The sequence below is a fragment of the Marmota marmota genome, unplaced genomic scaffold (assembly GCF_001458135.2).
Source record: "Marmota marmota marmota unplaced genomic scaffold, marMar, whole genome shotgun sequence".
Taxonomy (NCBI): domain Eukaryota; kingdom Metazoa; phylum Chordata; class Mammalia; order Rodentia; family Sciuridae; genus Marmota; species Marmota marmota.
In genome coordinates, this window is record NW_025999900.1 from 35155366 (window position 1) to 35173441 (window position 18076).

Genomic DNA, 18076 nt, shown 5'->3' on the forward strand with positions numbered 1-18076 from the left:
TTTTTTTTTTTTTTTTTTTGGTGCTGGGGATTGAACCCAGGGCAAGGCAAGCACTCTACCAACTGAGCTATATCCCCAGCACCTAGAAGAGGGAAGTCTTGAGGCTTACACAACATTTAGCCAGGTATGGTGGCACATATTTTTAATCCCAGCTACTCTGGAGACTGAGTCAGGAAGGCAGATCTCAAGTTTGGAGCCAGCTTAGGCAATTTAGTGAAGCCTTCTCCTCCCCTTCCTTCCTCTCCCCTCCCCTCCCTCAATTTAGTGGTCTTGGAGATTGAACCCGGGGCCTTGGGCATGCAGACAAGTGCTTTACCACTGAGCTACATGCCCGGCCCTACAAGGCCCAGTATCAAAGTAAAAAATAAAAAAGATTGGTGATGTTGCTCAGTGGTAGAATGTACCTAGATTCAACTCCCGTACAGAAAGAAAAAAAAAAATTTAAACCATTTGGGACTGGGCATGTGACTCAGTGGTAGTATGTTTGCCTAGCATGAACAAGGCCTGGGTTTGATCCCCAGCACTGGAAAAAAAAAAAAAAAAGTACAAAAAAATATTAAACCCTTTGCTGATGCCTATAATCCCAGCAACTGGGGAGGTTGAGGTAGGAGGATCACAAGTTTGAGGCCAGCCTCAGCAACTTAGTGAGACCCTGTCTCAATATAAAATAAAAAGGATTGGGGATATAACTCAGTTGTAGAGTACCCTTGGTTTCAATCCCTAGTACCAAAATAATAATAATAAAAAATAATAATAATAATAATAATGTTCTTTGCATCATATTGGTTTGAAAACAAAATCAAAAAACAAATCTGCAGGAACAGTGTAGGCCTTTATTTAGGAAGGAAAAGTATACATAAATGATTCATCCATAAATTGACATAGAATCGCTTAGTGCTTTCCTTTAACCTTTAGTTTTAATTTGGTTTAACCTTTAGTTTCAGGTTTAGCCATGCCTTCTGGTGGCTCTAATGACAGGAAAGCTGTAAATGGATTTAAGTTCTTGTAAGAAGCGAATATCTGCCATAAAAAAAGCTGTTTCTTCAATAAAAAGGGTAAAAAGAGCAAATTAAAGACTATTTTTTAATAACCAAATATAATTAAATGCATTGTCAGATTTATGCTTTAGTACCTCAGAGGTACTCATATTGCTTGTTTCTGAAATGAGATTGCTGATTTGGAAACAAACAAACCCAAAACCTCAATATATGGAAAATTCTCTCAACCTCCTCCTTTCCTTTTAATTGTGATGTTATGATATAATTTACAAAATAAGATAGAAATGTATCACTTGAAGAAATGTAAACACACTTAAGATTTTGTCACTTACAAAGCTTCAGGCAGAAGGATTCTTTTTTTCTGTAATCAAGTATCATTTAGAAAATGACAATATTTATTTAAGTTCCTTGGAGTGTTCTCAGTGGTACAAATCAAACTCCCACCACGACCCATTTTTTTCTCCTGAAGTAGTTTAGTTGTTTAACTACAGTAATTCAAAAGAGAGGCAGTTTGGTTTATCACTGGTATTCTCATTTTTGCTTTTATAGCGACTGATCATGTGGGAAAAATGGGTAACACTTAGCTATTTAGATATTCCTTTTGAGCATCTGCTCCTCCCTTGAAGAATCTGAGAAGTGGCAGTGAGGGCAACCCAGAGCCTATTTCCAAGGGCTACTGGCTGGTAGATTCAAGGCAGCTAATCTTTGCAGGGGCTAGAGGCCCAGGTATGCAACTCTGAGAGCAAGGGAGTTGTGCAGCCCTGGGCTACCCCAGCCCAATTTCTTGATCCAGCTTTTCACTTCTTTCCATACCCCCATCCCCCAAATATTAATGATATAATAGTGAAAGGTTGCATGTTGAGGGCTGCAGTGATCGATGTATTATTGTTTCTCTGAATGCATGTGTATGAAAATTATAGAGAGGGGGGTAGAATAAGGATTCTTTATGTCAACAAAAAAATGGTATGTTAAAAGAAAAAAAAAACTAGAACACTAGATTGAAAGTAGCAATAACTGGATTCTGCTGTCTTCCTTTGACCTTGAAAAAGACATAACTTCTTTGCATGTCTCTTTTCTGGATTTGGGGTAATATGTGTTTCTTAGCACTGTCTTGCAGATAAGATAACCTACGTGAATTGTTCTGGACTCCTTAAAGGACTATGTCAAAGCAATAAAATAGTAAAGATAGTAAGGTAGAGCTGGGCCTGGTGGCGCATACCTATAATTCTGGTGACTTAGGAGGCTAAGGCAAGAGGATTGCAAGTTCAAGACCAACCTGGGCAACTTAGGAGACTGTCTCAAAATAAAAAAAAAATAATAAAAAGTTCTGGGGATGGAGCTCAGTGGAAGAGCACCCCTAGGTTCAATCACTAGTATGGGGAGGGGGAATGAGATAGGGAGGAGGAGGGGACAAATCTTCATTTTCTTCCTTAATCTTCTAATCTTTCCAGATGCCGGTGGGTCCTTTGGAGTTCCCTTTGTTACTCAGGTTGCAGTGGTAGGGGGTTCCATGCTTGAGTGTAGGAAGAATGAAACCATGTTGATAAGGAAGGCCCCTGTTGGCTTTATTCTTTCAGTAAGGGGTGAGTGTGACACCCAGTGTGTTGTGTTAGAAGAGCACAGGATCTGCCAGTAGAAGAAGGCGTCTCTCTCTCCTCTGCAGGCCCATGAGAGGCAGCCATGGACTGTGTGCTCCTTCACGGCTTACCTACTCCTCCTTCACAGAACCCACAACCTGGAGTTCCGACTCCTCTGACCACCCTCCATGAGAAAGAAAAGTGAATCCACAGAGGCCAGTGCTTCAACATCATAAAGTCCAGTTGACCAGAGCACCTTTGGGAGAAGCCCAGCGAGTGAGCACGGTTGTTACTGTGCCTATCAGCCATGTCCTTCAGTGCCACCATTCTCTTCTCCCCTCCCAGTGGCAGCGAGGCCCGATGCTGCTGCTGTGCCTGTAAAAGTGAGAATAGCGGAGGCAGCGCAGGCTCACAGGGCGGGAACCCTCCTGCCAGCACCCCCATCACAGTGACTGGACATGGCCTGGCTGTCCAGAGCTCTGAGCAGCTCTTGCATATTATCTACCAGCGGGTGGATAAGGCAGTGGGCCTGGCTGAGGCTGCTCTGGGTCTGGCCCGGGCCAACAATGAGTTGTTAAAACGGCTCCAGGAGGAAGTGGGTGAGCTGAGACAAGGGAAGGTGTGCACCCCTGATGAAGACGGGGAGAGCCGGGTCCACAGTCCCCCAACAGAGGAGCCTGGGCCCCTCAAGGAAAGTCCCAGGGAAAACTGCAAGACTCTGTCTGTCGTGGAGGAGGAGTGTGACAGTGTGGGCAGTGGTGTGCAGGTGGCAATTGAGGAGCTGTGGCAGCTGGGGTCAGCCTCAGCAGTGGGACCTGGGCCTTTGGGCTTCCCAGCCTCTCAGAGAGACATGAGGCTCCCAGGATGTGCTCTGGCTGGGGGTGAGGGGACCCCTCTGCTCAATCCGGTGAGTATGGCAGCAGGGCAAGTTTGCTTTTCTGCACTTTTGCTGGCCTTTTTCCTCTCTCTTTTCTTCCTTTTCTTCTCTTTCCATTTTTAAATCTTTGTTTATATCTGTGATAATACAGAATAGCATCAAATTTCTCTGCCTTCAGCACTCCTGTTTTCTTCCTGAACCATCAGCCTCTTTGGCAGGAGGTCATTTTCTGTGTGTGTGGTGCTGGGGTGCCTTCCCCTCCCTCTCAATAGCTCTGCATGGCACCTTCTCCTCCACAGCTGTCTCTGCTGCTGCAGGGCTCTGCCTCTCCTGGCGAGAATGCCTGCTGCCATGCACAGGCGGCTCATTCATATTTTATCACGGGCCCTCTGCTTGCCAAGAGGAGTTCAGTATAGAGAGACAGGAATGTGGAAAGGAGAGGGACATAGGGGGAGAAAAAGGAAGGAGAGAGAGAAGAGAAAGCAAAAGGGAGAGGATGAAGATAAGGAAAATAGAAGACAAGTACAGGGAAGGAAAGAGGCAAGTGGAAATGAAGGGTTTGAGGAAGGAATAAATTTTTTTTTGTTTGTTTTGTTTTGTTACTGGGGATTGAACCCAGTGGAGGCTTTGCCACTGAGCCACATCCCTAGCACTTTTAATTTTTTGATTTGGAGATCGTGTTTCACTAAGTTGCTTGGTCTCGCTAAGTTACTGAAGCTGACCTTGAACTTGCTATTCGCCTGCCTCAGCCTCTTGTTGCTGGGATTACAGGTGTGCACCATTAGTCCTGGAGAAGAAAGTTGAGTCTATGTGGAAAGGGGAACATTTATGTTGGGGGAAGACTGCAGTAAGGGACAGGGAATTAGAGGAAAGGAAATAAAATGTCAAAAGGAAAGGATGATTGAGATTGAATAGTCAGAGGAAGGCATGTAGAGAGAAAGGGAAGCTAAGAAGGAGGCAGATGGAGAGCATATTTTGTGAGCAGGAAAAGACATCGAAGTACATTGTGCTATTTCAGTTTCTTTGCTGCTCAGGGGCCATATGAGCAGGAAAAATGCTGGATGAGTAGAGTAAGAACTGCAGAATGTCACACATGGAAGTATGAAAAGGAGATAGAGCAACCATAGAGATCATAGAGACAGAAAATAACAGATGTGTTGCCACTTGAGGGCCGGTGGAAGGTCTGTCAGCTCTCTGCCTTATCCTCTGTCTGCTTTCACTCTTTTCCTTCTCCCTTCTTGACAAGGCTCACCCAGGGTGGACAAGAGAGAGGAAACTCCCAGCCCATCTGCTGGATCTGAGGAGTGAGTGTATAAGCTCCCCTCCTCCTCTCTAGCTGACACCACAACTGGCCATTGCTCTCCTGAAGGCACAGCCCTGTGATGATAGTCACTGTGCTTGGTCAGGACTTTCAGTGGTTTGCGCCTCAGGGAGAAGGAACCAGAAGGCAAGAGGCAAGAGGGTACCAGGCTAGGAGGTGTCCTGAATCATGGGTTCATTCAGGCAGGGAAAGCTTCCAAGCCGACAGGATGGAATTAGATTTCACAGCGCAGAAAGCAGCTCACAGGTCTATAAATCTCAGCCGCCTCCCCACTTCTTTCTCTGTGTGTGTGTGAGTGAGTGTGTGTGTGTGTGTGTGTGTGTGTGTGTGTGTGGTTCCCCACCACCACTTCCACTGTTTTGTTTTCTTGGCTGCAGAAATCCCCCTCCTTTTCTCCTCCTTCTCTGCCTCCTTCCTTTCCCTGCCCTGCATGTCCTTGAATGAGGGCACAGGCAGTCAGCTGGATGTCAGGGCTTCGACAGTTTATGGCCAGGCCAGGATCAAGGTGAGGGCACAGACTGGCCCCTGAAAGGGAACAGAGGGTAGGTAAGGGGTGCTGTCCACATGGCCTCTCTAGGGGTTCCTCTCTAGAATCTCCTGCTTTGCTCTCTGTTTTCCTCTTATTTTCCCTCTTTATTGTTATTACTATTTAATTTTCTTGCTTCGTTTCCTGCTTGGTTTCCCTTTCTTGTCATTACTGCCTTCCTAATCCCTTTTAGACACAATACTTACGAAGCTACATTTCTTATACTCAAGAGCAAATCATAAATGACTGCTCACAAATAAGCATCAGAAACATGCCTTGGCCTTGTAAGTAGCCCTATGGTAACAACCCAACACAAGGGGCCCTGTATATGCAAGAATTATTTGCCCAGCACTCCCATAGGAGTCCCAGAGAAATAAGCCATTGACATTAAAGATTCCCCTACTTTTTTCCATTCTCTGTTCACTATTCTCAGCCAAAGAATGATAGTTGACCAGGTTCCCGTATGTCTGGCAGGTTAATAGATTATTCTTTTTTATGTCTTTAGCTGGTGGATGATTATGTGGCCTCTGAGGGTACAGTACAGCGTGTGCTGGTCCCAGCTTATGCCAAACAGCTTTCACCAGCCACACAGGTGGCTATCCAGCGGGCATCTTCAGAGTCAGTGCCAGAAAATGGAACCAAGCTGCCACCACCCCGCCCTGAGGACATGCTCAGTGCTGCCGCTGCGTTGGACAGTGCCTTGGAAGAGTCAGGCTCCGGGAGCACTGGGGAGTTGAGGCACTCTCTAGGGATCACTGCTTCCCCATGCAGGACCAGAGGGAGTGGGCAGAAGAACTCCAGGCGAAAGCGGGATCTGGTACTCTCTGTAAGTGAGCTCAGTTTCTATCATTTTTTTCTTCAGTCTGGAGAGAGAAGTGAAGAGGGAGGGTGGGTTGATTTTAAGCCTCCTATAACGAAAAAATGGTGTCTTGAGTCCTACTGGAGCAGGAGGGACAAGGAGAGAGATTATTCCACAGCCCTAGGGATTAGGCAGTATCTCTGCTAACATTCGAGTTTTTAGAGTTTTCTAAATAGAGTGGAATCTTCCAGTGTTCTCATAATCCTGATAGGAATATCTTTTAAGGGATTGAGCAGATTCATCACCACAGTATGGCAATTTAGCCCATGCGCAGGGTAAATAGTAAGGGGCCCCGTGGGTGAAGAAGCCAGGCAGTCCCAAGGTAGTCCCAGACCCCAAATATGCTGAGGGCCACTATACACCCAGCTCAGTTATACAGGTTTGGAGAATCTAGTCATTCCAAGAGCTCTTGACAGGAAGGAACTAGATTGAATTACATCTGCTTAAAATCTTCTTGGAATAGCTGGGAGCCCTTAGGAACACCCTGTGCAGCTGGGAGCCCCCATCTTGGCAAATGATCCAAACCTAAAGGTCTTCTAGGTCATTAATTCTCAGCCTGGGATAATCCTACTCCCAGGGGACATCTGGAACCTACTGGAAACATTTCTTGTCATTATCTCTGGTAGGTGGGTGGAAGGAAGGGAGAATGCTACTTACATATAGCAGGTAGAGAACCGGTATTCTGCTGAACATGCTACAGTGCATACCCAGCCCCCTAACAGTTGGCAGTTGTGTGAAGGTTGGAAAATCATCTTCTAGGGTGACCACAGTGTTTTGGATCAACTCTGTCCCAAAACTTTCTAATAACTATAGGGATGTTCTTTAGCCATATAATGTTCCTATTGAACCTTCTCTGCATAATGGCTGACGTAAAGTGACTGGAATGTCCTGGTTGGGACTGGATGCCATCTCACTCAAATCAGCCTAAATCCCATCACACTAGATGGCCCATTCTTGTTATGTCTTAGTAAAGGTTGAAAATAATGATCACCATTTAAACACCTTTTATTTATATTGCTTCAGTCTTCCTTTCCTTTTTCCCCTCAGATATCCCATTTTTACTCTTCCTTTCATTTTATTTGCTTTTATATCAGAGATTCTTTGTTCCCCCTGAAATATACCATTCATAATCAATGCCAACTTGTTTTTAACTGTGACTTCGAATTTTAGTTATGTTCAAGAACATTTCCCTTAAGAACAGGAGCAAGTTTCTGTCATGGGTTTGTAGCCAAAGAGGCTACTCCTGCTGTCAGTAAGATAAATGGAGGCATGTGTCTCAAAACGCATTTCAAGGGGTTTCCCAAAACTTCATATTGTTTAAATCATAAATAAATGTGTGATAACTATAATTTGTATAAAAATCAAGATTTTCTATCACTTCTATTCCATTTCTGCCTGTTGTCTCCAGAGAGAGGTATAGTGTTGAGACCTGGCTTCTTCCTTCCCTTTGGAGATATCAGTGGATCTGGGGACCTAGTGGCAGGACAGTGCTTGCTCATCATGCTCTCTATTATAGCTCTTGAAAAGGATCTAGAGGTTCGGTCAGGGAATATTGCTGCCTGTCACAGAAAAAAAGTTTAAAGTGTTTTTGTGTTAGAATGTGGGTTTGGAAAGGGAGAGATAGCATAGATCTTGACTATTCCAATCTTTAGCTCTGGGAAGGAATCAAAGAGCCATCTCTCCAATCTGCTAGCTATCTTGTGAACCAAAAGGAGCAAACCAGAACCCTTAATTCTTTGGAATGCTGGAGATTCCCGCTACCCTTGAGAAACATTTATTTTTAGCTCACTGAGGAGATAGGTGAGCCAGCAGCCTCTACAGTCTTAACATTTATTGTCTAGAGTATTCTCCCTTTCCACTTTAAGCCTGATTTGAGTTTTATCACCTGATCTCTTCCAAGCCACTTGAGTTAGAAGCTATATAAATCCCTTTTTTCCTTGTTTTTTTTTTGGAAACTTTCCCAAATTCTTCCTGAAGCATTCACCTTCCTTTGTGTGTCTTTAAGTTTGGACTTCTTCTTCTCTTCTTCTTTTTTTTTTTTTTTTTTTTTNAAACAAAAAACATATACACACGTCTCATACGTGTATGTGTGTGTGTGTGTGTGTGTGTGTGTGTGTGTGTATATATATATATATAAAATAAATTAAATATAATAAAAATATAAGTTAATATAATGATAAAATAAAAATGGCTAGGAATGTAGCTGAATTGGTAAAGTGCCCTAGGTTCAATCCTTGGTACAAAAAAAAAAAAGTTCAAAGCACCAATTGTGATGTTATGAGAAGGTATGGGATTGCTAGGAAATGCCACCTTGAGTTTTATTCCTAGTAGTATAGAGTTGGGAAGTAATGTTCCCTCTGACCAGATCTTAGCCAAGTTAGATTTGGTCCTAGATGCCATTTTGCTTTGTGTGTATGTGTGTGTGTGTGTGTGTGAACTAGAGATTGGACTCAGGGCTTCACACATGCTAGACAAGCACTCTACCACTGAGCTACACCCCCAGGTACCACTTTGCAAGAGAGATATTGGTAAATCAGAGAGCCTCCTATATTATGTCTATATATTTTTAGACATATTCTGATGAATATGTCTAAAAACTATGGGGAATGCCTAAAGGAATTGGGGGGTGTCAGGTCAGACAAAAGAAGACTTAAGGCCAGTGTGGTGGCTCATGCCTGTAATCCCAGTGGCTTGGAAGGCTGAGGCAGGAGTATCACAAGTTCAAAGCAAGTCTCAGCAACTTAATGAAGTACTAAGCAACTTAGGGAGACCCTGTCTCCAAATAAAACATAAAAAGGGCTGGGGATCTGACTCAGTGGGTAAGCACTCCTGAGTTCACTCTCTGGTATCAAATGAAAAAAAGAAGACGACTTAAGGAGTCCATGAAAGCCATCTTCAAATACCTGAAGTACAGGCAAACTGGGTTCAACTTTTGGTGCATGTAAGGCAAAACTTTTTAACAATTAAACGTGTTTAATAATAGGATCAGCTGACTCAAAATGGAAAATGCACATTTAGATGTGTTTTGAGCAAAACTGAAAAACAGAAACTTAATGACATGAAAAGGAGGTTGGTGACAGTCTCCAAGGTGCTTTCCAATTCACATTTTTGTGATTTTAGGTTTGTGTTTATCAGACTATGGTATGTGTGCCCCTGGGACTTGTGATAATATGCAAAGGGATATATAAAGCCATGGCCAAAGCTGGGACATTATCTTGGGTCATCAATTTTACTAGAAGATTTCAGAGGACAGAGCTGGGGTTGTGGCTCAGTGATAGAGCACTCTTCTAGCACGTTCGAGGCCCTGGGTTCGATCCTCAACACCACATAAAAAAACAAATAAATAAAATAAAGATGTTGTGCCCAGTTATAACTAAAAAATAAATTTAAAAAAAAAAGATTTTAGAGGACTTTTTTTTTTTTTTTTAAGTTTTCGGCGGACACAACATCTTTGTTTGTATGTGGTGCTGAGGATCAAACCCAGGCCGCATGCATGCCAGGCAAGCGCGCTACCGCTTGAGCCACATCCCCAGCCCTTAAAAAATATTTATATTTTAGTTGTAGTTGGACACAATACCTTTATTTTATTTATTTATTTTTATGTGGTGCTGAGGATCGAACCCAGGGCCTCACACTAGGCGAGTGTTGTACTACTGAACCACAACCCCAGCCCCAGAAGACATTTTTATATTCAAATAAATGCAAATATATTTTGAAGAATGTTTTAAATATGGAAGAGATGGGTTAAGGGTGCAGCTCAGTGGTAAAGTGTTTGCCTAGTGTACACAAGGCCCTGAGTTTGATCCCCAGCACTGAAAGAAAGAAATACAAATTTGCAAGAGTACGGGACTTTAAGAAATACTCACTTACAGTAGTTTTGGTATAAATTTGCTCTCTTCCTTGTTATTAGGGGTATTTCATGAATTGTTTGACACCAACTGCTCTAGTGATCACATTACTCTGAAGCAGAAGACAGAACAGGCCCTGGAGTCTTGACACAAAATAAATGAAAAAGAAAAAAAAAAAAGTGGGGGACATTAGAAATGCTCACTTGGCACATTTACAATCCCAGTGACTCAGAAAGCTGAGGCAGGGGTATCCCAAGTATGAGGCCAGACACAGCAATTTAGGGAGACCTGTTACAAAATAAAAAATAACAAGAACTGGGGATGTTGGGAATGTGGCTCAGTATTAAAGTGCCCTGGTTTCCAAATGCAGTACAGAAAGAAAGAGATACAGAGATAGAGATAGAGATAGAGAGAGAGAGAGAAGAAGGAAGGAAGGGAGGGAGGGAAGAAGGAAGGAAGGAAGGGAGGGAGGGAAGAGAAGATACAGATTCTAAGAAAGGTCATTTACAAAAATGTTACCTATACTCTAGTTTCTCTTCAGATCATATAACTCTTTCACCTTTTACAAAAATGATACCTAGGGCTGGGGATGTTGCTCAGTTGGTAGTGCTTGTCTCACATGCACAAGGACCTGGATTATTTGATCCCCAGCACCACACACACACACACACATACACTTAAAAAAAAAAAAAAAGTATCTAGGCTTTGGAAAGGATTCAGGCAGAGAATCCTGTAGGAATAATGTCTTTTACCTTAGGGACCAGAAGAGGGTTTTCATAATATCCACTCCTGGATTTATTCTGTTTTTTTTTTTTCCCCCTTAGAAATTGGTCCACAATGTGCATAACCACATCACCAATGACAAGAGATTCAATGGGTCTGAAAGGTATGGTACTTGAGGAAAAAAGATCACAAGGTACTTTGCTAAGGAGAGGGAAGTAGAGGGAGTCGCTGCAATCCAACAATGAGGCTGGGGCCTTACCATTGCCCCTGTATCCTGTCTTAGGCCAAGGAGGAATTTACCACAAAGTTAATTAGTGCTGGGTGTCTCTGTCTGGCTTTTAAAAAACCTACTGCTTCATTCATTCTATTCTCTGTGGCAGCATCAAGTCCTCTTGGAATATTTCAGTAGTGAAGTTCCTTCTGGAAAAGCTCAAGCAGGAGCTGGTCACCAGTCCCCACAATTATACTGATAAAGAACTGAAAGGTGAGGAAAACTGAGTTTTCTCCCATCCATCCTTTCTTCCCTCTGTCTTACTCCCTGATTCTTGCCCAGAGGAAAAGAGGCATAATGGGGAAGATTTATGTGTTGTTGAAAATAGAGTATTTGTAAATACTTTTTTTTTTCACTATTCTTTTCACCTACATGTATTCACAGGGTTACCTCAAATCAACTTTTTCCCCCCTACTCAGTCTGAAAGAAAAAAAAAATAGAAGGAAAGGGCTAAAGACCATCATGCATTATGTTTATGTAGAGCCCTAATCTGAGGTCAGAAGCTAGGCTTGGCCTTGCTCTCTTCTAATATTTGTAACTAATGCTGAAGTATTATGAAAGCTTCCACTAAAAAAGTACTTGAACTCTGCTATCGACACAGTGACAATAGGTGTCAGTTTAGTGGAGGAGGAGGTAGGAAAGCAACTGGAGTTGTCTTTTTGCAGCAGGAGATGATTTGGGAGGAGTTGGTGTTGGAGATCACTTGGGAGGTGTCGGTGTTGGAGATGGAGGTGGGCAAAGGGTATTAAACCAAAGACGACTAAATAGATGCTAGTGGGTATGTCAAGGAAGCCTATCATCTAAATAGTGATTCCAAACTTCTAGTGTAGGGCAGAAAAAAGGGCTGGGGACCACTTCTGAAGGACCCTACTTCTTGCTTTCCTTCCCTCCTTCAGGAGCCTGTGTGGCTTACTTCCTCACCAAGAGGCGTGAGTATCGAAACTCCCTGAACCCCTTTAAAGGTCTGAAGGAAAAAGAGGAGAAGAAACTTCGAAGTCGCCGATACCGGGTAAGTCTCTAGGCCTTCCTTTCAAGATGTTAAACCCTAAATCCTAAGAAGTGCCAGGGAGAAGAGCCAGCAGACATAGTGTCTAAGAATGGGGTTCAGAGCCAGGAACATAGGCTGATGGAGGAGAAAAGAGGGTGAGCCAATTCTAAGATCTGACCAGGAAACTGGGTTCCCCTAGGCACAGACTTTACACTGCCTTCTATCCTACCTAAACCCTTTCCCCAAACCTAATCCATAGTCTGTTTCTCTTCCTGATGTCTGTCGTGTGCTCCTATCTTAGCTTTTTGCCAACCGATCCAGCATCATGAGGCATTTTGGACCTGAGGACCAAAACCTGTGGAAAGATGTGACAGAAGAGCTGATGTCTGATGAGGAGGACAGTCTTAATGAGCCAGGTGTCTGGGTTGCCCGCTCTCCTCGTTTCCGGGCCCAGCGCCTCACAGAGCTCTGCTATCACCTGGATGCTAACTCTAAGCATGGCACCAAGGCCAACCGTGTATATGGGCCTCCCTCAGACAGACTGCCTTCTGCTGAAGCCCAGCTCCTTCCACCAGAACTTTACAATCCTAATTTCCAAGATGAGGAAGAAGAGGGAGGAAATGAGAATGGACCCATCTCTCCATCGTTTGACCAACCCCACAAAACCTGCTGTCCTGACTTGAACTCATTCATCGAAATCAAGGTGGAAAAGGATGAGTGAAGTCTATAACCAAGAATAATTCTGGCTTCTGCCACTCTCCCTGTCCCATAAATGGGTGGCTGTGGGGCTTCCCAGAATAATGAAAAGCCCTCTGCAGTCTGAGAAAGAAAGTTTGACTCACTTCTTAACATAGTCTCTCCTGGAAGTGGAAGCTAGAAGCTCTCTCTGGTCGGGTGAAAGACTTATCTAGAAGGGGAAAAACACCCTCACTGTGAATGGCAAGCCAGAAAATGCTTATTCCTAAGCATAAACAGTGCCACGGAGGAGCATGGCATGAGAAAAGGAGGATGGGTCTAAGAAATACCAACCCTTCTTGACACATATCTCTCTCTCTCTGAGTCATTTTCCCCCAAGGCTCAGGGAAAGCAGCCCTGGTTGTACCTTTTGCTTCCCCATGACTGCAGGTCCAGTTCTGCAGAGGAAGCAGAATGGACCAGTCCAGGGTAATACTGCCACCTGGTGGTAAGTTTCAGTCATGGGCTTGATTCTTATGAGCAAAAGAAGGTGGACTCCATCACTGTTTGGGGACTGGAATCTAGATATAATAACTACTGCTTATTGAATTATATAAGGAAGATTTTATTATCCCCATCTTACAGATGAGGAAATTAAAGCTGTAAGAGTTCCAATGTCTCACTGTCGGCTTTTCTCCCACTTTATGACCAAACAGAATACACATAGTTATTTTTCATACTGTCAACCAAGCTGTACTTTGGAGAAGATGTAGGTGTGTGCACACACATGCTTTTTTGTTGAAAGCACTGAGAAGTAAAATGGCCTTATATCCATTCACTCAATCTTTTTTTTTTTTTTTTAATATTTATTTTTCAGTTTTCGGTGGACACAACATCTTTATTTGTATGTGGTGTTGAGGATCGAACCTGGGGCACATGCCAGGCGAGCGCGCTACCACTTGAGCCACATCCCCAGCCCCCCATTCACTCAATCTTAACAACAAATATTGATTGCTTAGTAGGTGTCAGGTACTATGTATTACAGATATACTGCTGATAAGGTTCTAGATGATCAGGTTTTTAGTCAGGAAGTGAGGAAATTGAGTAGGCAATGAAATAAGTTGTAATAAGGGAGACCATGTAGGAATGCAGAGTGCAATGGCAGCATGTAGCTGGGTTAGCTACCCTACTCTTGAAGTCAAGAACGGCTTCTCAGAGGCAGTGATGTTTAAACTGATACCTGAAAGATGTGAGGAGTTAACCAGAAGGGAAGAGGCATGGAGAGTATTCCAAACAGGAGACAGCATCTACAAAAGCCCAGAAGCAAAAGAGAGTACTTTTACTGCAGATCAGTTTGGGGAGGGAAAATTGCAAAGAGTCTGAAGAGTCAAGAGAGACCTTGTAAAATACCCTAAAGAAGAAAGACATTAGCTGGGTATGATGGTACACTCCTGTAATCCCCAACTACTCAGGAAACTGAGGGAGGAGGATCACAAGTTTGAAGCCAGCCTGGGTAACTTGGGGAGACCCTATCTCAAAATAATAATAATAATAATAACAAGGGCTGGGAATGTAGCTGGGTGGTAGAGCACCACTGGGTTCAATTCCTAGTAAAATACATACATGCACACGTGTACAAAGGAGAAAGAGAAAAAAGAATATATACATTAGTTCAAGGACAGTGAGGATTCATTGAAAGGTTCTAAGAAGAAAAATGAGATGATCAGTTTTATGTATTGTAAGAATCACTTGAGGTGCTGGGGATATAGTTCAGTGGATAGAGTGCTTGCCTTGCATGCACAAGGCCCTGGGTTCGATCCCCAGCACCACACACACAAAAAAAAAAAAAAAGAAAAAGAAAAAAAGAATCACTTGACCTCAGGGTGTAAGATTGATTGGAGGAAGACAGACTTGTCTGGGCACTCTTGCTTTGGTTTAAGAGAGACAAGACAGACACTATATACTAGTGATCAGGTGAAAACAGACTTGAAAGATATTTAGGAAGCAGATCTGATAGGACTCTAGGATTTGAAGTTAAGAAAATATAGGGTTGATGCTTAGGTGTCTGGTGTAAGCAACTAAGTGGCCAATGGTGCTGGAGGAGCCAGTTGCAGGAAGCAGGAAAAATGAGCTCAATTTAGGGTGTTGGGTATCTCTGAGACAACCAAGTGGAAATGCTAGTAGTCATTTGAGTTTTTTTTTTTTTTTTTCATTTGAGTTTTTAAGTCTAAGAAAGTCTGGGCTAGAGATTCAGATTTGTAATTAAAGTCTTGGGGATAAAGAAGCCTCTGGAGCTCCCAGTTCCAGTTCAGACTGTGGAATGGCTACCCTGAGGTCATAAGCACTATTGGAGCATGTCCTATCAAGTACCCTACTTTCCCTTCACTCTTCTCTGGTTTCTGTTGTCCCCTGAAAACACAAGCTGTTCGTTTTAACTATGCCCGTTGTTGCCACCACCCAAAGGTGGGCCTTTTCAATGGCTTCCCCAGAGAACTTTTCACAAGATTTACTCTCTCATCCTCACTCCAAAGGATCAAATATAAGTAACCTGGAAGGAAAAAATCTGGGTTCTCCTTCCTCATGTGGAGTCAGAAAAGGAAGAGGGAGAGCATTATGGTTAATTCTTTTTTTTTTTTTTTGTGGTGCTGCAGATTGAACCCAGGGCCTTGTGCATGCAAAATTATGGTTAATTCTGAAGATGTTTTTACAACAGGTTCCAGATGTAATCTGATAGCTCCTTCTGTTACCAGTGCTTTCAGTCCTCCCAGCTTCCAGTTTGACAGTGAGCTGTCCTAAGGGTCAAAGAAAGCTATAGGCTTGACCAGGGAAACAAGCTGATTCTCTGGAGAGATGAGGTCTGGTAGACAATGCAACTTGTGCAAAGACATCAAATAGTTTGCGCCAAATGCATTTCCCAAAAACATTAACCTTTTCTTCCCCATTCCCCAAGGCTACACTAAAATTATAAAAGGTGTTCAAAATGTTGAGATGAAAATAATGTACATAATTTGTTTGCATGTAATTTTCATACTCATTTAATAGCTAAATACAAAGGAGTCATTAGCCTTCTCCATTCTACTCCCTCTACCCCATGTCCCTGATGTGCTAGTCTGGACAAAATCATTGGGCTCTTTAGCTGTAGCCAGGGTTTCTTCTTCTTTTTTTTGCTGTGCTGGGAATCCAACCCAGGACCTAGCATATGCTGCTAGGCAGGCACTGTACACCCCCTGGCCTTTTCTTTATTCTTGGTTCTTCCAGTATGGCCAGTATCAGCCTCTTTTCCTTTTTCCCCCTCATTCCTTTTACTTGCTACTTCCTCTAAACGGCATTTCTTTTCCTCTCATAAGTTCATACTTCTTCTTTGTCATCAACATTCTGTGACAACCAAAACTAAAAAGGAAAGTTGGCTGGCATCAGGGGGTGGGGATGGGGGATATGTTCCCTAACCAGGCCTTGGATCCGCCCAATCACCTGAAATATTTGCTAAAAATCTCATTTCCCAACACCAGGGGGTGTCTATCTATCCTTCCATCTCTCCTACCCTTCAGGTAGCAATGAGTTCCAAACCTTTTCCTCACTGCTTTAATCTCCTTCCTTCCTTCCTTCCTTCATAAAGTGGGGATCAGTCCCCAACTTTTTTTCTTACTCCTTTTCATTGCTTCTACAAACACATAAATCTTCCACTCTCCTTCTCTACCGCCACAGAACTGTGAGTCCAGAAAGTTGTGTCTTTTATTGCAGTTTATCTGTCTCTTAAGTTCTCAAGACCAACTTGTCCTTTCTTTTGTCTATACATCCCTTGGTCTCTGAACCTCCCAGATTCCCCTTGGCTCTCCCTTTCGCTACCTGTTAAACCTATTCTTTTGGGAATCCTTGCCTTTCAGGGCTATCTTTACCTACAGGTCTCTAAACCTCTTTATGTATTTACCTTTTTTCTTTCTTCCTGTCTTCAACTTTGGGCTCCTCCCTATCTTACCACTTCTGTACAGTCTCTCTTCAAGTCTCCTGCAGTACCCACACTAGGAACAAAGTCACGGTGTTTGCGCACAACATGCCTCGATCACCCCTTGCCGAACGCATGACATTCCACAGTGCCCCTCCGCGCATTCCAACTGCAAATAAAGAGTCCCCATTCTCTCTTCCCTTACACTTTTTCCTGTTTCAATTCTAAAGTGTTGGGGCCACAGCTGCCCAAACTGCCTCTTGCCCTCCTCTCGAGTCCTGTCGAATCTCCACCTGCAGGGCACTTAGCCTTGGTGACCCCCTCCTCGCTACACACCAGAGATCCCTGCGCAGACACCCCCATTGCTCTAGTACACACAGCGCTCCGCCCTTCCAGGAAAGTAGATCCGGCCGAGCAGACAAAAGTTTGGGAGAGAAGTTCGGTTTGTGCCGAGTGTGAGAGCTAGGGGGGCGGGGGCCCAGAACAGTCTGGTTGTGGAGCGAGTGGACGCGTGAACTGGTAGACCTGCGGACGGGACAGCCGTGGCTGCAGACCCTTCTATCCCCGCTTAACCCCAGATGCTCGGGAGGACGCAGTCCCTCCCTCCGGGGGATGCTGTGGGATTCCCTGCGCCGGGAACCCGGGCCGTCCGCTAAGCCCTTGTGCCTATCCTGTGCCCCTGGGGAACCGGAGTCCGGCTGCAGGGAAAGAGAAGCGGCCGCCGAGACCCTGCAGGGTGCCAGGTGGGGAGGGGGCTGGAGGCCCCAGGCCCGAGGATATGGAGCGGTTAGGGGAGAAAGCCAGTCGCCTGCTAGAGAAGTTAAGACTCTCGGACTCCGGCAGCGCCAAGTTCGGCCGCAGAAAGGGTGAAGCTAGCCGGACTGGGTCTGATGGGACCCCCGGGCCGGGCAAGGGACGCCTGAGTGGGCTGGGGGGACCTAGGAAATCAGGGCCCCGAGGAGCTACTGGGGGACCCGGAGATGAGACATTGGAGCCAGCCCGGGAGCAAGGCCCCCAGGACGCTGAGCGGAACCCGCGCGGCTCCTTTGAGGCGCAGCGCTACGAAGGTTCCTTTCCCGGGGGGCCGCCGCCCACCCGGGCCTTGCCTCTACCTCAGTCGTTACCCCCAGATTTCCGGCTGGAGACCACGGCTCCGGCCCTGAGTCCCCGCTCCAGTTTCGCCAGTAGCTCAGCCAGCGACGCGAGTAAGCCGTCCAGTCCCCGCGGCAGCCTGCTGCTGGACGGGGCGGGAGCTGGAGGAGCCGGAGGTAGCCGGCCCTGCAGTAATCGTACCAGTGGCATCAGCATGGGCTACGACCAACGCCACGGGAGCCCTCTGCCCGCAGGGCCGTGCCTGTTTGGCCCACCCCTGAGCGGGGCTCTGGTCGGCTATTCCGCCGGAGGGGTCCCGTCTGCCTACCCGGAGCTCCATGCCGCCCTGGACCGACTGTGCGGGGCTGGCCCGCGGGG

The 18076-nt window shown here is 44.8% G+C and overlaps 2 protein-coding genes across 6 annotated transcripts in view; both read left to right on the forward strand.

Moving 5' to 3' along the window:
* Nucleotides 1–13335, forward strand: part of CUNH14orf93 (chromosome unknown C14orf93 homolog) — a 24202-nt gene extending 10867 nt beyond the window's left edge. For 3 of the 5 annotated variants that reach the window (XM_015492759.2, XM_048798832.1, XM_015492767.2), the window contains exons 2-7: nucleotides 2662–3482; nucleotides 5805–6125; nucleotides 10831–10892; nucleotides 11110–11213; nucleotides 11897–12009; nucleotides 12290–13335. In XM_015492759.2, the coding sequence (XP_015348245.1) occupies nucleotides 2883–3482; nucleotides 5805–6125; nucleotides 10831–10892; nucleotides 11110–11213; nucleotides 11897–12009; nucleotides 12290–12709 (1620 nt within the window). In that variant the 5' untranslated portion in view covers nucleotides 2662–2882 and the 3' untranslated portion in view covers nucleotides 12710–13335. Of the gene's footprint in view, nucleotides 1–2449; nucleotides 2582–2661; nucleotides 3483–5804; nucleotides 6126–10830; nucleotides 10893–11109; nucleotides 11214–11896; nucleotides 12010–12289 lie in introns of all 5 variants that reach the window. The other 2 variants (XM_048798831.1, XM_015492751.2) reach the window with 2 other exon arrangements.
* A 3665-nt stretch (nucleotides 13336–17000) lies between these two features.
* Nucleotides 17001–18076, forward strand: part of Ajuba (ajuba LIM protein) — a 10168-nt gene continuing 9092 nt past the window's right edge. Inside the window, exon 1 of the mRNA XM_015492779.2 lies at nucleotides 17001–18076. This exon is cut by the window's right edge and continues 299 nt beyond it. Within this exon, the coding sequence (XP_015348265.1) occupies nucleotides 17385–18076 (692 nt within the window). The 5' untranslated portion in view covers nucleotides 17001–17384.